This window comes from Arachis hypogaea, chromosome 8, assembly GCF_003086295.3.
Source record: "Arachis hypogaea cultivar Tifrunner chromosome 8, arahy.Tifrunner.gnm2.J5K5, whole genome shotgun sequence".
In the NCBI taxonomy this organism is placed as follows: domain Eukaryota; kingdom Viridiplantae; phylum Streptophyta; class Magnoliopsida; order Fabales; family Fabaceae; genus Arachis; species Arachis hypogaea.
Window position 1 is genome coordinate 1323526 of NC_092043.1, and position 18879 is coordinate 1342404.

General features: G+C 38.1%; 1 protein-coding gene, 1 non-coding gene and 1 pseudogene across 2 annotated transcripts; 2 read left to right on the top strand and 1 right to left on the bottom strand.

The window, feature by feature from the left end:
* Positions 1–5760: 5760 nt before the first annotated feature.
* Positions 5761–5868, top strand: LOC112708511 (small nucleolar RNA R71). Its single transcript, XR_003156366.1, has one exon. It is a non-coding gene; the product is annotated as a small nucleolar RNA R71 (small nucleolar RNA).
* Positions 5869–10717: 4849 nt separating this feature from the next.
* Positions 10718–13626, top strand: LOC112705583 (cleavage and polyadenylation specificity factor subunit 3-I). Its single transcript, XM_025756450.3, has 2 exons — positions 10718–11504; positions 11863–13626. Exons 1-2 carry the CDS (start codon positions 11034–11036, stop codon positions 13495–13497), a joined length of 2106 nt encoding a protein of 701 aa, XP_025612235.1. The 5' UTR covers positions 10718–11033; the 3' UTR covers positions 13498–13626.
* Positions 13627–13883: 257 nt separating this feature from the next.
* LOC112705585 (L-2-hydroxyglutarate dehydrogenase, mitochondrial-like) lies at positions 13884–17709 on the bottom strand (annotated as a pseudogene).
* Positions 17710–18879: the final 1170 nt, after the last annotated feature.

Here is an 18879-nt window from a genome sequence, read left to right on the forward strand (position 1 = left end):
GAAGCTCGTCACAGTCATTCAATCCCTGAATCCTACTCGAAATACCACAGACAAGGTTTAGACTTTCCAGATTCTCAAGAATGCTGCCAATGAATTCTAGCTTATACCACAAAGATTCTGATTAAGGAATCCAAGAGATATTCCTTCAAGCTTAATTGCATGTAGAACGAGAGTGGTTGTCAGGCACACGTTCATAAGTGAGAATGGTGATGAGCGTCACATAATCATCACATTCATCAGGTTCTTGAGTGCGAATGGATATCTTGGAATAAGAATAAGCATGAATTGAATAGAAGAACAATAGTAATTGCATTAATACTCGAGGTACAGTAGAGCTCCACACCTAAATCTATGGTGTGGGCCACCATTGAAAATACATATGTGATGAAGGTCTAGGCATGGCCGTGAGGCCAGCCCCTAAAACATGATCAAGGGATCAAAAGATAATCCAAAGATCCAAAGATCCAAAGATGTAAATACAATAGTAAAAAGTTCTATTTATACTAAATTAGTTACTAGGGTTTACAGAAATAAGTCTAAGTGCAGAAATCCACTTTTGGGGCCCACTTTGATGTGTTCTTGGACTGAGCTTGAGCTTTACACGTGCAAAGGCTTCTCTTGGATTTAAACGCCAAGTTGTAACGTGTTTTTGGCATTTAACTCTGGTTTGTGACGTGTTTCTGGCGTTTTACTCCAGATTGCAGCATGGAACTGGCGTTGAACGCCAGTTTGCATCGTCTAAACTTGAATTAAGTATGAGCTATTATATATTGATGGAAAGCCCTGGATGTCTACTTTTCAACGCAATTAAGATTGTGCCATTTGAAGTTCTGTAGCTCCAGAAAAATCATTTCGAGTGCAGGGAGGTCAGAATCCAACAGCATCTGTAGTCCTTTTCAGCTTCCTATCAGATATTTGCTCAGGTCCCTCAATTTCAGCCAGAAAATACCTGAAATCACAGAAAAATACACAAACTCGTAGTAAAATCTAGAAATGTGAATTTTTCATAAAAACTAATAAAAACATCCCTAAAAGTAACTAGATCCTACTAAAAACTACCTAAAAACAATGCCAAAAAGCGTATAAATTATCCGCTCATCACAACACCAAACTTAAATTGTTGCTTGTCCCCAAGCAACTGAAAATCAAATAGGATAAAAAGAAGAGAATATACTATAAATTCCAAAATATCAATGAATATTAATTCTAATTAGATGAGCGGGACTTGTAGCTTTTTGCTTCTGAACAGTTTTGGCATCTCACTTTCTCCTTTGAAGTTTAGAATGATTGGCATCTATAGGAACTTAGAATTTCAGATAGTGTTATTGATTCTCCTAGTTAAGTTTGTTGATTCTTGAACACAGCTACTTTTATGAGTCTTGGCCGTGGCCCTAAGCACTTTGTTTTCCAGTATTACCACCGAATACATAAATGCCACGGACACATGACTGGGTGAACCTTTTTCAGATTGTGACTCAGCTTTGCTAAACTTCCCAGTTAGAGGTGTCCAGAGCTCTTAAGCACACTCTTTTTGCTTTGGATCACGACTTTAACCGCTCAGTCTCAAGCTTTTCACTTGGACCTTTATGACACAAGCACATGGTTAGGGACAATTTGATTTAGCCGCTTAGGCCTGGATTTTATTTCCTTGGCCCCTCCTATCCGTTGATGCTCAAAGCCTTGGATCATTTTTACCCTTGCCTTTTGGTTTTAAGGGCTATTGGCTTTTTCTGCTTGCTTTTTTCTTTTTCTTTCTTTTTTTTATTTTCGCCATTTTTTTCGCAAGCTTCGTTATTCACTGCTTTTTCTTGCTTCAGGAATCAATTTTATGATTTTTCAGATTATCAATAACATTTCTCTTTTTCATCATTCTTTCAAGAGCCAACAATTTTAACATTCATAAACAACAAGATCAAAATTATGCACTGTTTAAGCAATGTACTTCTTGTTCTTTTGTATTAAAAACATTTTTCATTTAAGAAATGTGAAGGATTCATAGAATTATTCATAGCCTTAAGACATAGTTACTAAATACTAATGATCATGTAGTAAAGACTTAAAACATAGACAAACATAAAGCATAAAATCAAAAAACAGAGAGATAAGAACAAGGAAGTTAAGGAATGAGTCCACCTTAGTGAGGGTGGCGCCTTCTTCTTGAAGGACCAATGGTGTTCTTGAGCTCCTCTATGTCTCTTCCTTGCCTTTGTTGCTCCTCCCTCAAAGCTCTTTGATCTTCTCTAATCTCATTGAGAATGATGGAGTGCCCTTGGTGTTCCACCCTTAATTGGTTCATGTTATGACTCAATCCTTCTAGAGAAGGGTTGAGTCGTTCCCAATAGTTGTTTGGAGGAAAATGCATCCCTTGAGGCATCTCAGGGATTTCTTGATGATGAGCTTCCTCATGCATCTCTTGAGATCCATGAATGGGCTCTCTTGTTTGCTCCATCCTCTTCTTAGTGATGGACTTATCCTCTTCAATGAGGATGTCTCCTTCTATGACAACTCCAGCTAAGTTTCATAGATGGCAAATGAGATGAAAAAAAGCTAACCTTGTCAACGTGGAGTGCTTTTCGGCTACTTTGTAGAGTTCTAGAGAGATGACTTCATGAACTTCTACTTCCTCTCCAATCATGATGCTATGGATCATGATGGCCCGATCCACAGTTACTTCGGATCAGTTGCTAGTGGGGATGATGGAGCGTTGGATGAACTCCAACCATCCTCTAGCCACAGGCTTAAGGTCTAGTCTTCTCAATTGAACCAGCTTGCCTTTTGAGTCTCTTTTTCATTGAGCTCATTCCACGCATATGTCCATGAGGACTTGGTCCAACATTTGATCAAAGTTGGCCCTTCTAGTGTAGGGGCGTGCATCTTCTCGCATCATAGGCAAGTTGAACGCCAACCTTACGTTCTCCGGACTGAAATCTAAGCATTTTCCTGGAACCATTGTAAGCCAATTCTTTGGGTTTGGGTTCATGCTTTGATCATGGTTCCTAGTTATCCATGCATTTGCATAGAACTCTTGAACCGTTAAGATTTTGACTTGTTGAATGGGATTGGAGAGAACTTCCCATCCTCTTATTCTAATCTCTTGTCGGATCTCCGGATATTCGCCCTTTTTGAGCTTAAAAGGGACCTCAGGGATCACATTTTTCTTGGCCATAACTTCATAGAAGTGGTCTTGATGGGCTTTTGAGATGAATCTCTCCATCTCCCAAGACTCAGAGGTGGAAGTAATTGCCGTCCCTTTCCTCTTTCTTGAGGTTTCTCTAGCCTTAGGTGCCATCAATGGTTATGGAAAAACAAAAAAGCTATGCTTTTACCACACCAAACTTAGAATGTTGCTCGCCCTTGAGCAAAAGAAGAAAGAATAGAAGAAGAAGAAGAAGATATGGAAGAGAGGGAGAGGGGTGTGTATTTCGGCCAAGGAGGAGAAGAGAGGGTTATGTTGTGTGAAAATGAAGAAGGATGAAGGAGTTTATATAGTGGAGGGAGAGGGGTTTGGGTTCGGTCATTTAGGGTGGGTTTGGGTAGGAAAGAGATTTTGAATTTGAAGGTAGGTGGGGTTTATGGGGAAGAGAGGATGGATGTGAGTAGTGAAGAGGTGATGGGAAAGAGTGTTATGAAAAGGTGTGAGAGAGGGGGATAAGGTAGGTGGGGATCCTGTGGGGTCCACAGATCCTGAGGTGATCATGTGGGGTCCACAGATCCTGAGGTGTCAAGGATTTCTCATCCCTGCACCCTTTAGGCGTGTAAAATGCCTTCTATATGCAATCCTGGCGTTTAACGCCAGACTGCAGCTTGTTTCTGGCGTTAAACGCCCAAATGTAGCCTGTCTCTGGCGTTTAACGCTAGACAGATGCTTGTTTCTGGCGTTTAACGCCAACTTGGTGCTTGTTTCTGGTGTTAAACGCCAGACAGCTCTTCCTCCAGGGTGTGCTTTTTCTTCTGCTATTTTTCATTCTATTTTTAATTTTTGCAATTATTTTGTGATTCCACATGATCATAAACCTAATAAAACATAAAAGAACAATAGAAATATAGATAAATAAAAATTGGGTTGCCTCCCAATAAGTGCTTCTTTAATGTCAATAGCTTGACAGTGAGCTCTCATGGAGCCTCACAGGTATTCAAAGAATTGTTGGGACCTCCCAACACCAAACTTAGAGTTTGAATGTGGGGGTTCAACACCAAACTTAGAGTTTGGTTGTGGCCTCCCAACACCAAACTTAGGATTTGACTGTGGGGGCTCTGTTTGACTCTGCATTGAGAGAAGCTGTTCATGCTTCCTCTCCATGGTTGCAGAAGAATATCCTTGAGCTTTAAACACAAGGTAGTCCCCATTCAATTGAAGGACTAGCTCTCCTCTATCAACATCAATCACAGCTCCTACTGTGGCTAGGAAGGGTCTTCTAAGGATGATGCATTCATCCTCATCCTTTCCAGTGTCTAGGATTATGAAATCAGCAGGGATGTAAAGGCCTTTAACCTTCACTAACACGTCCTCTACCAATCCATAAGCTTGTTTTATTGATTTGTCTGCCATCTCTAATGAGATTCTTGCAACTTGTACCTCAAAGATTCTCAGTTTCTCCATTACAGAGAGTGGCATAAGATTTATACCTGACACCAGGTCACACAGAGCCTTCTCAAAGGTCATGGTGCCTATGGTACAGGGTATTAAGAATTTACCAGGATCTTGTTTCTTTTGAGGTAAAGTTTGCTGAACCCATGTATTTAGTTCACTAATGAGCAAGGGAGGTTCATCTTCCCAAGTCTCATTACCAAACAGCTTGGCATTCAGCTTCTTGATGGCTCCTAGATATTGAGCAACTTGCTCTTCAGTTACATCTTCATCCTCTTCAGAGGAAGAATAGTTCTCGGAGCTCATGAATGGTAGAAGGAAGTTTAATGGAATCTCTATGGTCTCTATATGAGCCTCAGATTCCTTTAGGTCCTCAATAGGGAACTCCTTTCTGTCTGGAGGACGTCCCATGAGGTCTTCCTCATTGGGATTCACGTCCTCCCCTTCCTCTTTGGATTCGGCCATGTTGATTATATCAATGGCCTTGCACTCTCTTTTCGGATTCTCTTCTGTATTGCTTGGGAGAGTACTAGGAGGAGTTTCAATGATTTTCTTACTCAACTGACCCACTTGTGCCTCCAAATTTCTAATGGAGGACCTTGTTTCATTCATGAAACTTAAAGTGGCCTTAGATAGATCAGAGACTATGTTTGCTAAGCTAGAGGGGCTCTGCTCAGAATTCTCTGTCTGTTGCTGAGAAGATGATGGAAAAGGCTTGTTATTGCTAAACCTGTTTCTTCCACTATTGTTATTATTGAAGCCTTGCTTCTGTGGATCCTTCCATGAAAAATTCGGATGATTTCTCCAGGAAGGGTTATAGGTGTTGCCAAAGGCTTCACCCATGTAATTTACCTCTGCCATTGCAGGGTTCTCAAGATCATAAGCTTCTTCTTCAGAAGATGCTTCTTTAGTACTATTGGATGCATTTTGCAATCCATTCAGACTCTGAGATATCATATTGACTTGTTGGGTCAATATTTTGTTCTGAGCCAATATGGCATTCAAAGCATCAATTTCAACAACTCTCTTCCTTTGAGGCATCCCATTACTCACAGGATTCCTTTCGGAAGTGTACATGAACTGGTTATTTGCAACCATGTCAATGAGTTCCTGAGCTTCGGCAGGTGTTTTCTTTAGGTGAATAGATCCACCTGCAGAATGGTCCATTCTAAAAGCATGTCAGAAGGACACTTTTTGGTCAGTTGCTTATATCTCTCCCAAGCTTCATAGAGGGATTCACCTTCTTTCTGTCTGAAGGTTTGAACATCCACTCTAAGCTTACTCAGCTTTTGAAGAGGAGAAAACTTGGCTAAAAAAGCCGTGACCAGCTTATCCCAAGAGTTCAGGCTATCTTTAGGTTGAGAGTCAAACCATACTCTAGCTCTGTCTCTTACAGCAAAAGGGAAAAGCATAAGCCTGTAGACTTCGGGATCAACCCCATTGGTCTTGACAGTATCACAAATCTGCAAGAATTCAGTTAAGAAATGAAAAGGATCTTCTGATGGAAGTCCATGAAACTTGCAATTCTGTTGCATCAAAGAAACTAATTGAGGCTTTAGCTCAAAGTTGTTTGCTCCAATGGCAGGAATTGAGATTCTTCTTCCATGTAAGTTGGAATTTGGTGCAGTAAACTCACCAAGCATCTTCCTTGCATTGTTGTTGGGTTCGGCTGCCATATCTTTTTCCTGTTCGAAAATTTCAGTTGGGTCCTCTTCAGAGTGTTGTGCTTTAGCTGCTCTTAGCTTCCTCTTCAAGGTCCTTTCAGGTTCAGGATCAGCTTCAACAAGAATGCCTTTTTCCTTGTTCCTGCTCATATGAGAGAGAAGAAAACGAAGAAAGTATAGAATCCTCTATGTCACAGTATAGAGATTCCTTTATGTGAGTAGAAGAAGAAAAGAATAGAAGAAGGAGGAGAAAAATTCGAACACAAATGAGAAAAGAGGGTTCGAATTTTTAGATGAAGAGAAGTGTTAGTAAATGAATAAATAAATAGAAGGAGATGTGAGAGAGGAGTTTTCGAAAATTATTTTTGAAAAATGGTTAGTGATTTTCAAAAATTAGAGATAGAAAAGTAGTTAGGTGGTTTTGAAAAAGATAAGAAACAAACAAAAAATCAATTAGTTAGTTGAAAAAGATTTGAAAATTAATTTTGAAAAGATAAGAAGTTAGAAAAGATTTTTGAAATTGATTTTGAAAAAGATCATATTTGAAAAAGATATGTTTGAAAAGATGTGATTGAGATTTGTTTTGAAAAAGATTTGAAAAGGAAACTAAAAAGATTTGGTTTTTAAAAATTAAAATTGATTACTTGACTAACAAGAAACTAAAAGATATGATTCTAGAATTTAAAGATTGAACCTTTCTTAACAAGAAAGTAACAAACTTGAAATTTTTGGATCAATCACATTAATTGTTAGTATAATTTTCGAAAATAAAAGATAAAATTAAGAAAAAGATTTTTGAAAATCAATTTTTAAAATTTTCGAAAATAATAAAAAAAAGAAAAAGATTTGATTTTTGAAAAAGATTTTGAAAAGATAGGATTTTTGAAATTTAAATCTTGACTTGACTAATAAGAAACAACTTATTTTAAAAAATTTTGACTAAGTCAACCCAAAGATTTTGAAAATTATGAGTAAAATAAGGAAAAGATATTTTTTATTTTTTTGAATTTTTAATAAGGAGAGAAAAACACAAATATGACCCAAAACATAAAAATTATGAATCAAAACACATGATGCATGCAAGAACACTATGAATGTCAAGATGAACACCAAGAACACTTTGAAGATCATGATGAACATCAAGAACTTATTTTTGAAAAATTTTCAAGAAAAGAGAACATGCAAGACACAAAACTTAGAGACTTTTCATGCTTAGTCACTAACAAACGAAAAATGCATATGAAAAACAACAAAAGATACAAAACAAGAAAATATGAAGATCAAACAAGAAGACTTGTAAAGAACAACTTGAAGATCATGAAGAACACCCTGCATGAGTTTTTGAAAAATTTTTAGAAAATTAAAAAGATGCAATTGATACCAAACTTAAAAATTGACACTAGACTCACACAAGAAACATAAAATATATATATTTTTTATTTTTATGATTTTATAATTTTTTTTTGAAAAAATTTTTTCTTGGAAAAATGAAAAAGAAAAGAAAATTTTGAAAGATTTTTGAAAAAATTTTTTGAAAATAAAATAAAGGTTAAAACAAGAAGAAAATTACCTAATCTGAGCAACAAGATGAATCGCCAGTTGTCCAAACTCGAACAATCCCCGGCAACGGCGCCAAAAACTTGGTGCACGAAATTGTGATATCTAACAATGGCGCTCAACTTGGTATGTGCGTTTATAATCTCAGCACTTTCTTCACAACTTTGCACAACTAACCAGCAAGTGCACTGGGTCGTCCAAGTAATAAACCTTACGTGAGTAAGGGTCGATCCTACGGAGACTGTTGGTATGGAGCAAGCTATGTTCATCTTGTAAATCTCAGTCAGGCGGATTCTAATGATTATAATGGTTTTCGAATATAAAGATAAATTAAGCATAAAATAAAGATAAAGATACTTATGTAAATCATTGGTGGGAATTTCAGATAAGCGTATGGAGATGCTTCATCCCTCTTGAATCTCTGCTTTCCTACTGCCTTCATCCAATCCTTCATACTCCTTTCCATGGCAAGTTGTATGTTCGGGTTTCATCGGCGTCAATGGCTACCTCGCATCCTCTCAGTGAAAATGGTCCAAATGCGCTGTCACCGCACAGCTAATCATCTGTCGGTTCTCGATCATGTTGGAATAGAATCCAGTGATCCTTTTGTGTCTGTCAGTACGCCCAACACTCGCGAGTTTGAAGCTCGTCACAGTCATTCAATCCCTAAATCATATTCGGAATACCACAGACAAGGTTTAGACTTTCCGGATTCTCAAGAATGCTGCCAATGGATTCTAGCTTATACCATGAAGATTCTGATTAAGGAATCCAAGAGATATTCCTTCAAGCTTAATTGCATGTAGAACGAGAGTGGTTGTCAGGCACACGTTCATAAGTGAGAATGGTGATGAGCGTCACATAATCATCACATTCATCAGGTTCTTGAGTGCGAATGGATATCTTGGAATAAGAATAAGCGTGAATTGAATAGAAGAACAATAGTAATTGCATTAATACTCGAGGTACAGCAGAGCTCCACACCTTAATCTATGGTGTGTAAAAACTCCACCGTTGAAAATACATAAGTGATGAAGGTCTAGGCATGGCCGTGAGGCCAGCCCCCAAAACTAATCAAGGGATCAAAAGATAATCCAAAGATCCAAAGATCCAAAGATGTAAATACAATAGTAAAAGGTTCTATTTATACTAAACTAGTTACTAGGGTTTACAGAAATAAGTCTAAGTGCAGAAATCCACTTCCGGGGCCCACTTTGATGTGTGCTTGGACTGAGCTTGAGCTTTACACGTGCAGAGACTTCTCTTGGAGTTAAACGCCAAGTTGTAACGTGTTTTTGGCGTTTAACTCTGGTTTGCGACGTGTTTCTGGCGTTTTACTCCAGATTGTAGCATGGAACTGGCGTTGAATGCCTGTTTGTGTCATCTAAACTTGAATGAAGTATGAACTATTATATATTGTTGGAAAGCCCTGGATGTCTACTTTCCAACGCATTTAAGAGTGCGCCATTTGGAGTTCTGTAGCTCCAGAAAATCCATTTCGAGTGTAGGGAGGTCAGAATCCAACAGCATCTGTAGTCCTTTTCAGCTTCCTATCAGATTTTTGCTCAGGTCCCTCAATTTCAGCCAGAAAATATCTGAAATCACAGAAAAATACACAAACTCATAGTAAAATCCAGAAATGTAAATTTTGCATAAAAACTAATAAAAACATCCCTAAAAGTAACTAGATCCTACTAAAAACTACCTAAAAACAATGCCAAAAAGCGTATAAATTATTCGCTCATGAGGCTGGTCCGTTGTTTTAGTTTTTTGTTTGGGTCATCAGTGGTGGACTCGTTTAATCTAATTGGGCTTATACATCTTCTACGTTACTTCAGTGTTTAACGGAATAGAGCACTAATGTAATCCCTTTTCTGTTGTTGCCATCGTGGTGTTCCTCACACCTGGAGCTCGCGCCTTGTTCTGATGTGTTCCGTTGTTGTTCTTCTACTTGCGCCGTGCTGAAACATCTAGTGTGCTCAGGTCGTCGTTCTAAAACCTTTGATGTGTATCGTTACAAAGGAGAACCCGTAGCGAAATTGCAACCATATGTAATTGAAGGGTTCAACGAACACTGTGACGATGAATTTTGTGAATTTGGGTCACCTACAAACACAATGACATGAAAACAAGGAAGTTTCAAAGAATTAGCTGAGGAACAATTACAGCAATACATGAAAAATTGGGCTAGTCACAACAAGCAGCAGCGCGGATGGGAGTGGGGTAGCATAGCAACCGAAGGTAGGAATTGACACGATGGTTGAAGCAGGAGCAGTGCATGAGTGAAAGTTTTGGATGGATGACAATTGAAGAAGATCGTCGGCCAAAGCAGGAAAGCGTTAAGCGATAGGCGGACTCCGTCATCCTCTCCGGAGGATCTTCTTGTGGAGGTGTCGCCAATGGAGAGAGCTGTTCGAGCCAGCTCAACGGCATCAAGTATTGACTCCATACCTGATCGCGTCGGCAGCGGAAGCGTGGACGGCCGAACGCAGTCAACGCAGGATACGAGATGGATTTGCGACTTCGATCGGAGTCGGTTTCCAAATGTAAACTTCTGCCACGACACCACGACGGCGACTGTATCCCTCTCCCTGCAACCTAAGGCTTCATTTTTGAGGACAAGATCTTATTCAATACTTCATCCTCCAAAAATGTAGTCGGACTGCATTTTTCTTTTTTTTCCCCTCTCATTCACAAAATAAAAAAAATAAACATCTGTCTTCTTTAGATATCCAATTTTTGTTGATGTCAAAGTCCATTTCAACAAATTTATCACTAGATACTCCAATCAAACAACTTTGGCTTAAAGTTCAGCCACTTCTAACAAAAAGCAAAAGATAAGTCCAACAACAAAATAGTCAAGTGTCAATCTCATACTCATTTAAAGAGAAAATCTATAAATTTCTGTATCAATTTGAATCTGTACCATAGATTGACCTTTTATTTAATATTGATTGCAGTTTAATTTCCTTTAAGTGCTTCATCCTCATTTTTTACCTTTCTTTTTCACACAAAAATTTTCCAAAGGTATCTCATCCTTTGTGGAACTCCTGTGTAGTGCGTTCACTATCCCTAATTTGAGAGAGCATCAGCACAGCCACCCTTCACAGCTTCACTAATCTTTTCTGTTCATCTCTCCACCCTCCTTCCTTTTTCTCGCTGGACTCCATCTCTCAGCCTTCATTTCGTGACTCGGCGTCAGTTCTTCCGTTAGAGACAGACAAATGGCATCAACGGCGACAACACAGGGACCGGGGCCAGGTGCGAAGAGGCGGGACGGCGGTTCATCAATGAGCGAGAGGAAGAGAGAGGAGGAGCAGCTGATAGTGACGCCGCTGGGAGCGGGGAACGAAGTAGGGCGGTCGTGCGTTTACATGAGCTACAAAGGAAAGACCATCCTCTTCGATTGCGGCATCCACCCTGCCTACTACGGCATGGCGGCTCTCCCTTACTTCGACGAGATCGATCCCTCAACCGTCGACGTCCTCCTCATCACTCACTTCCATCTCGACCACGCCGCTTCCTTGCCATACTTCCTTCAGAAGACCACCTTCCGCGGCCGCGTCTTCATGACCTACGCCACCAAAGCTATCTACAAGCTCCTCCTCTCCGATTATGTCAAGGTCAGCAAGGTCTCCGTTGAGGACATGCTCTACGACGAGCACGATATCAACCGCTCCATGGATAAAATCGAGGTCATTATTATTACTAAATTTCTCAATTAGGGTTTTCGCTTTGTTTGTTTTGATTTGATTGGTTTGCACTTTCTAGCGTTACTTTGTTTCTGGACAACCTTGAATAGAGAAGTATACGAACCAACTTTTAGCTACCCAACATTTGCCAATTTTTTTTTTTTTAATTCTAAAAATTTTCAACTTTTTGGAGGATTTAGAGTTCAGGTTCATAATTTAAGGTTTAAGATTAAGATTTTATGATTTAGGGTCTAGAATGTAAAACGAAATAGCTTTAAAAAAGTTAACTGGCCGAAAAATGTTGGTTCCCTGGCATTACTCAATTGAATATGTTAGCTCTAACAATAATTAGCAACTGCAGGTTATTGATTTCCATCAAACTATAGAAGTGAACGGTATTCGATTCTGGTGTTATACTGCAGGCCATGTACTTGGTGCTGCTATGTTCATGGTGGACATTGCTGGAGTCCGAGTGCTTTACACCGGAGACTATTCACGGGAGGAAGACCGGCATCTTCGAGCTGCCGAGACCCCCCAGTTCTCCCCTGATATATGCATTATAGAGTCCACATATGGTGTGCAGCACCATCAGCCTCGGCACACACGAGAGAAACGCTTCACCGATGTTATCCATTCCACCATATCTCAAGGAGGTCGTGTGTTGATTCCGGCATTTGCCCTTGGTCGTGCACAGGAGCTCCTCCTTATCCTTGATGAATATTGGGCGAATCACCCGGAGCTCCAGAATATACCCATCTATTATGCTTCTCCTCTTGCAAAAAAATGCCTGACTGTGTATGAGACATACACCCTTTCCATGAATGATAGAATCAAGAATGCAAAGTCGAATCCATTTGCTTTCAAATACATATCGGCTTTGAGCAGCATTGAAGTCTTCAAAGATATAGGACCATCTGTGGTGATGGCAAGCCCTAGTGGTCTTCAGAGTGGGTTGTCACGGCAATTGTTCGATATGTGGTGCTCTGATAAGAAAAATTCTTGCATTATACCGGGGTATGTGGTTGAAGGGACATTGGCAAAAACCATCATCAGTGAACCCAAAGAGGTCACTCTCATGAACGGGCTCACTGCACCTCTCAACATGCAGGTGCACTACATTTCCTTTTCGGCTCATGCTGATTCTGCTCAAACAAGTGCATTCTTAGAAGAGCTCAATCCTCCTAACATAATTCTTGTTCATGGGGAAGCTAATGAGATGGGAAGGCTCAAACAGAAGCTCATGAGTCAATTTGCTGATCGGAACACTAAGATTCTTACTCCAAAAAACTGTCAATCTGTTGAGATGTATTTCAATTCGCAGAAAATGGCAAAAACCATTGGCAAGCTTGCTGAAAAAACGCCTGAAGCCGGTGAAACTGTTAGTGGTCTGCTAGTGAAAAAAGGCTTTGCATATCAGATAATGGCACCTGATGATCTCCATGTCTTCTCACAGCTATCGACAGCAAGCATTGCTCAGAGGATCACCATCCCATATTCAGGTGCCTTTAGTATTGTACAGCATAGACTAAAACAGATATACGAGAGTGTGGAGTCCTCTGTGGATGAAGAATCTGGAGTTCCAACATTGGAAGTCCATGAGTGCGTGATGGTGAAGCATGAGTCCGAGAAGCATGTTTCTCTGCACTGGTCATCCGATCCCATCAGTGACATGGTATCAGACTCCATTGTTGCTCTAATTTTAAATATCAGTCGCGATGCCCCAAAAATAATAGACGATTCAGATGCCATAAAAATTGTAGAAGAGAATGAGAAGAAAGCAGAGAAGGTTATGCATGCACTTCTCGTCTCGCTCTTTGGAGATGTAAAGATTGGAGAAAATGGGAAGTTGGTGATTAACATTGATGGCAATGTGGCAGAGCTCAATAAAGAAAGTGGAGAAGTTGAGAGTGAAAATGAAGGCCTTAAGGAAAGAGTTAAAACCGCATTTCGGCGGATTCAAAGTTCTGTGAAGCCGATTCCTCCTTCTGCAGCGTAGTTCATTCCTCTTATTGTAGCATGACTAACAGGAACTTAGACTCACCGTTATTTGCGGTTATTTTGCAGAACTGAAGAATGTCAAATGTTTAATCATTACCTCTAAATTTATTTTGTTATTTTGTCTGTCTCTTTGCTGCTTCGCTAATCGCCATGATACTTGGATTTTAGTTGAAGTTTTTGTTTGCATATTTTAAATTTGATTGAGCCTCGCGCGGTTCCCTTCGTTGAGTGATATTGAATTGGTTACCAACTTGCATAGAAACATAATTTACAGTATAGAAATAGCTTTTAGAAATGAGATTTGGCTGGAAAAATTATTATAATTTTTGTGAATAATTAAGGTGGAGAACAGTCACTTTTATGTTGACTTTTTGGAAATTCTGATTAAATTTAAAGCTACTAGTCTACTACACTTGTATATATACCGTACAGTCCAAACTGTATACAACTCGCTGCTATAAATAGCATAATTTTTTTTTTCCATAAAATAATCACCTTATATACCATCTTAGCTGATACTTTGTTTTAAGAAATGTCAAGTATTTTGAAGTTCCACACAGCATCATCATCCCAAAAATCTAGTAACTACAAGAAGATTAACAAGACCAGGTATTCCGTGAATATTCTCCCCCTGCATAAAAGAGAGAAATCAATTAAGCCAGAATGCTAAAAATTTTGTTCAAATGTGGAAAATTCCCTCACAACCTCGTGTACTGGTGTATATTACATCACAACAGTGAGTAACTAATTAGAGTAACAATGCATGCATGCACTAACGCACGAGCAGCTCAATCATTGTGTTTAGTTTGTAGAAAAATGAAGAGAAGGAAAAATGGAAGCTGAATTGCTTAAGTTCAATAGCTTGAGAATAATCATATACACCCATCGCCATCAGCACTATATATTGATCAATGGGAATTACACTCTATTATTGTCAATGTCATATTCTTATCAATTCTGATACCATCCATAATCACATCCTACAATTACATTAGACACGTGTGTCAATTTGACACTTTCAAATCCTAAACTCTATAAGATACATTGGGAAACATACAAATGCTGAATATGACAATAACGACAACACAATTTATTGTCAATGATGTAAGTAATTTTATCAGCTTGCCTTCTAGAGATGGTGAGTTTAAAACAATATACATTATACTATAAATATAAAATACGAGCAAGAAATTTCTTGATGGTACTGGTATTTAGCAAAATGTTAAAAGGATACTAGCAATACATGAATTAAAGAGGACAGAAATCTTTTATGAAATGGTTTATGAAAATGATAGTTTTTGGACACTGAACTTCAGCCAAAAGATTTTAACCTTAAAGTGGCATAAGTCAATGGGCTAATTTGGGGTTTACAAAAATAGCCATAAGTACCATGAGGTAAACTGCATGTATCTAATGGGAGAAATGTAACATTCAACTATAAAATCACACAGAATATGATATCTCTGTTTGCAAATTGAGTCAGATTGGTCAACAGAAAGGAAGCGGTGAAGAAGAGTCTTAGACATAACCTGTACTACAAAATCAACAGGTGGCTGGCTAGGTCCTGAAAGTTTTGGTCGGATCCCTGAATATCCTGGCTCAAGAGACCCATCCTTTAGATTTGAGTAGTACTTTCTTATCTCCGGATAAAACTGCTCAGCGCGATTTGCATGTACTGAATAATCAAACCTAGCATCAATGTTTGCTTAAGTAAGCACTGAATCAATTTATTTAATTTTATGCACGCATAAAAAGACATACCACGAAAGAAATGACAAAAATGAACTGAGTTTTATGACAAGAAGTTTCCTATTTACTAATAAGACCCATTGTCCGGAAAGAAATTAGAGCACAACAATCAATACGAAAACATAATTAATGGAGTGAAGAGAAGCACTAGAGTAAACTAGAGCAACATCGTCTTGAAACACAATGGTTGCATCTGGAAATTGTTTCTAGGGTATAAATACAGAGACAGTCAGTACACAGGCCTATTTGGTAACTAAGACATGTACAAAAAATAGCAAAGTCTTTCCTTCCTGGCGTCCTGGAGCAGAGAAAACTTCTGTATTTTTGTCCCCCAAAAAGTGGGGATATTGGAGACAGGACATTAAGACAGAAATTTCACATTTTTGTCCCTATTTCTATCTCCCTTTTTGCAGTCTCAACTGTCTCTATACATGTGTCCCAGATACAATTCATAACACTACCTAAAAACACAAACCCACACTAAATGGTACAATAAATCCATGCTGGACATTAGTTTCATTGACAGGGGCAAAAATTGACAGACAAAGCCCATACTAAAAGTTGCTGTAGTGGAGTGTGAAAACCCAAAAAAGAAGAAAGTGCACAATGTACATGGTAATGAACAGAAAATCGTATCAATGATTCACTACAGATACAACCAACATAAGGAATGAAGTACCCCTGAACCATGAGATGTCACTGAAAGCATGCACCAGTAGGACAACATATAAAATATGTGTAGATCAACATTTATAAACAACTAATTGTAAACCATGGAATGGAACCATCTCATACAAAAGAGTAGACATGGCCAAGGATAATAAGAAGTGGGAAATGTATGACATAGACTAGATACCAGAAGTAGTCAAAAGCAAGCAAATGAAAGGGCATTAGGAAGTACTTATTCCGAAAACTTGAGATATCATCAATGCTGTCAATCCATTCAACATCCGGACCAAACTTGACCTGACCATTCAAGTCAAGAGTAACATGCATGCCAAGGCCACCATCCTCCAGTATAGGATATATTAAATGTTTGAACGGAGTGGTTTTAGTGTTAGATAATGTGAAGTAGCAACCACGTGCATAGTAGGCTGAAGGAATAACTTCACTTGGCAAGCCCGTAAATCTTTTCGCAAGTGCGGGGCACTAAGGCCTGCAGAGTTCACTACGAGGTTTGGAACTAGCACTAGATCCGGGTTCAGAGCTGTTGATGTCCCATTCCATTCTTTAAGGCTATTGGTTTCTGATACATGAACACAAATCTGATTTCCTTCAAGATGGCCACCAATGACTGCTGAATTATATGTGAAGGTTGTTCTGTGACTTTCGGCTTCCCCCTGGACCAGTATGTGTTTTTATTCCTGAGAATGTACAATTTAAACTCAAAATAGAGAAACTGATTAATTACGAACGATTGAATTCAAAATTTAAGAAGCTACAAATGTGTACCACTAGAGCAAGCATTAAAGAATGGGAGTCAACAATCCCAGAGACAGGTGATAATACTGCTTTCACACATTGCAACTCCGGTTCCATTTTCATGGCCTCAATCCCGTCTATCATCCTCAAACTATCAACCCCATTTTGAATTCCATGGTTTAGAATGTCGTTTAGCTTCGGAATCTCTGAAGACCGAGTAGCCACTATAAGTTTACCAATTTGTTTATGTGGAATAACGTGTTTTGTGCAGTAATCATATAACATATCTCTTCCCCTTGAACAAAAAATCGCCTGCAAAAATGGCCAACACAAACAGGTATACAACATTATATTTTACGCAATGGCCAATGAGAGCATTAACCAAACATCACACAGAGTGAACCTTCACTTTGGGTTAATAGTTTAAGACAAAAAAGGGTGCACTTCAACTTGGTCTTTCAAATTTCAATTGAAACACATTAGTAGTTAATTTCAATTCACGTGTAAACTTTGAGAAACCAAATCGATTAATGATTTACCTAATAAGGAAGAGTGACTTGCCTTCAAGGAATTGCGAGGGTAATAGATTCCAGCGTGGATAACTTCACTGTTTCGAGAACTGGTGGCTGTGCCAAAAGTTGAATCCGATTTAACAACGAAAAACCTCTCTGCCCTTGAGTGCCAGTGCTCTTGCGATCGATATGCCCACAACGCCAGCACCTATGACCAAGCAATCCACTTTCTCCCTTGGGACGAGTACGAAGTTGTTGTGGCGGGTTTGGGTGCTGCTCATCATGCTTCTCATCACGGTGAAATTGCTCGGTGAATGTAAATATTTCCATTTGAAACGAGCGTCCCTTCTTCTTGATGACGACGACGCAAATCCTTTCCAGCTTCTTCTGAAGCTTTGAAATGTTCGCTTCAGCATCGTTCTCCCTACAATTGGGATCGATGCAGGGTCAAAGCCCAAACTAGAATAAAAAATAAAAAAGATTATACTCAACTGCAATTATCTTGGCCTAAGTTGATGCTCAGTTACCAATTTGAGTAAGGTCAAATGGTACTTGAGTGTATAAGTTCAAATCTTGCTGTGTGGGTACAGTAATTTATTAGTTAACAGTAAATTTTTTAATCAAAATTTTAATTTATAAAGAGAAAGTACAGGGAGCCAATGATCTAAGCGTACAATGTGTATAATGAAGGTTTAGAAAGTATTAGAGATATGATTATTAGTGTTATATTGTTTTATCAAGTTATGCTTTTGGGATGAATGGTTTCAGGACATGGTATTAGAGTTCTAGATTCGGAAAATCAAGAGTTCAAACCTTGGTGAACTCAAAATTAGTTTTTTATAACATGAGATGTTTATTATCCTTAGTATCTGGTAAGTGATGTTCATTTTATTCATAAACCAAAAATTTAGCCCATTGTACACATTGTACGTTTAGGTCATTAACTCTCTAGCACTACTCATTTATAATAGAATATTTTTTAATCTTAACTCAAAATTGATAATTAATTAATAACTAATTGTTAAAAACAGTTAAATAATTTCGTGTATTTGACTAAATCATCGTATAACAATTTTTTAACTAACAATTTCGTTTAAACATAGCCATATAAATTTCTACCTTAGAAGAATGGTTTCATTTTTTAACAGTTTGGCACTTAATTAAAAAAAGTGCACAAGTCTCTCTTAGACATTCTTTATTTTTATATTAAAAATTTAGTCCATTGTACACATTGTACGTTTAGGTCATTAACTCTCTAGCACTACTCATTTATAATAGAATATTTTTTAATTTTAACTCAAAATTGATAATTAATTAATAACTAATTGTTAAAAACAGTTAAATAATTTCGTATATTTGACTAAATCATCGTATAACAATTTTTTAACTAACAATTTCGTTTAAACACAGCCATGTAAATTTCTACCTTAGAAGAATGGTTTCATTTTTTAACAGTTTGGCACTTAATTAAAAAAATGCACAAGTCTCTCTTAGACATTCTTTATTTTTATATTAAAAATAGAGTGCTAGAAGACTAATAAATTTTATAATTTATAGTTATCAATTAGTCATTATTAATGGTGTGAGATTTTTTTTTTTTGTTGAATAAATACTAGTTATATTTTAATAAAAAATTATTGGTCCCTCAAATTTTTTCTAAAAATAATTGATTAAAAAATTTGTTTCTATATCATAAC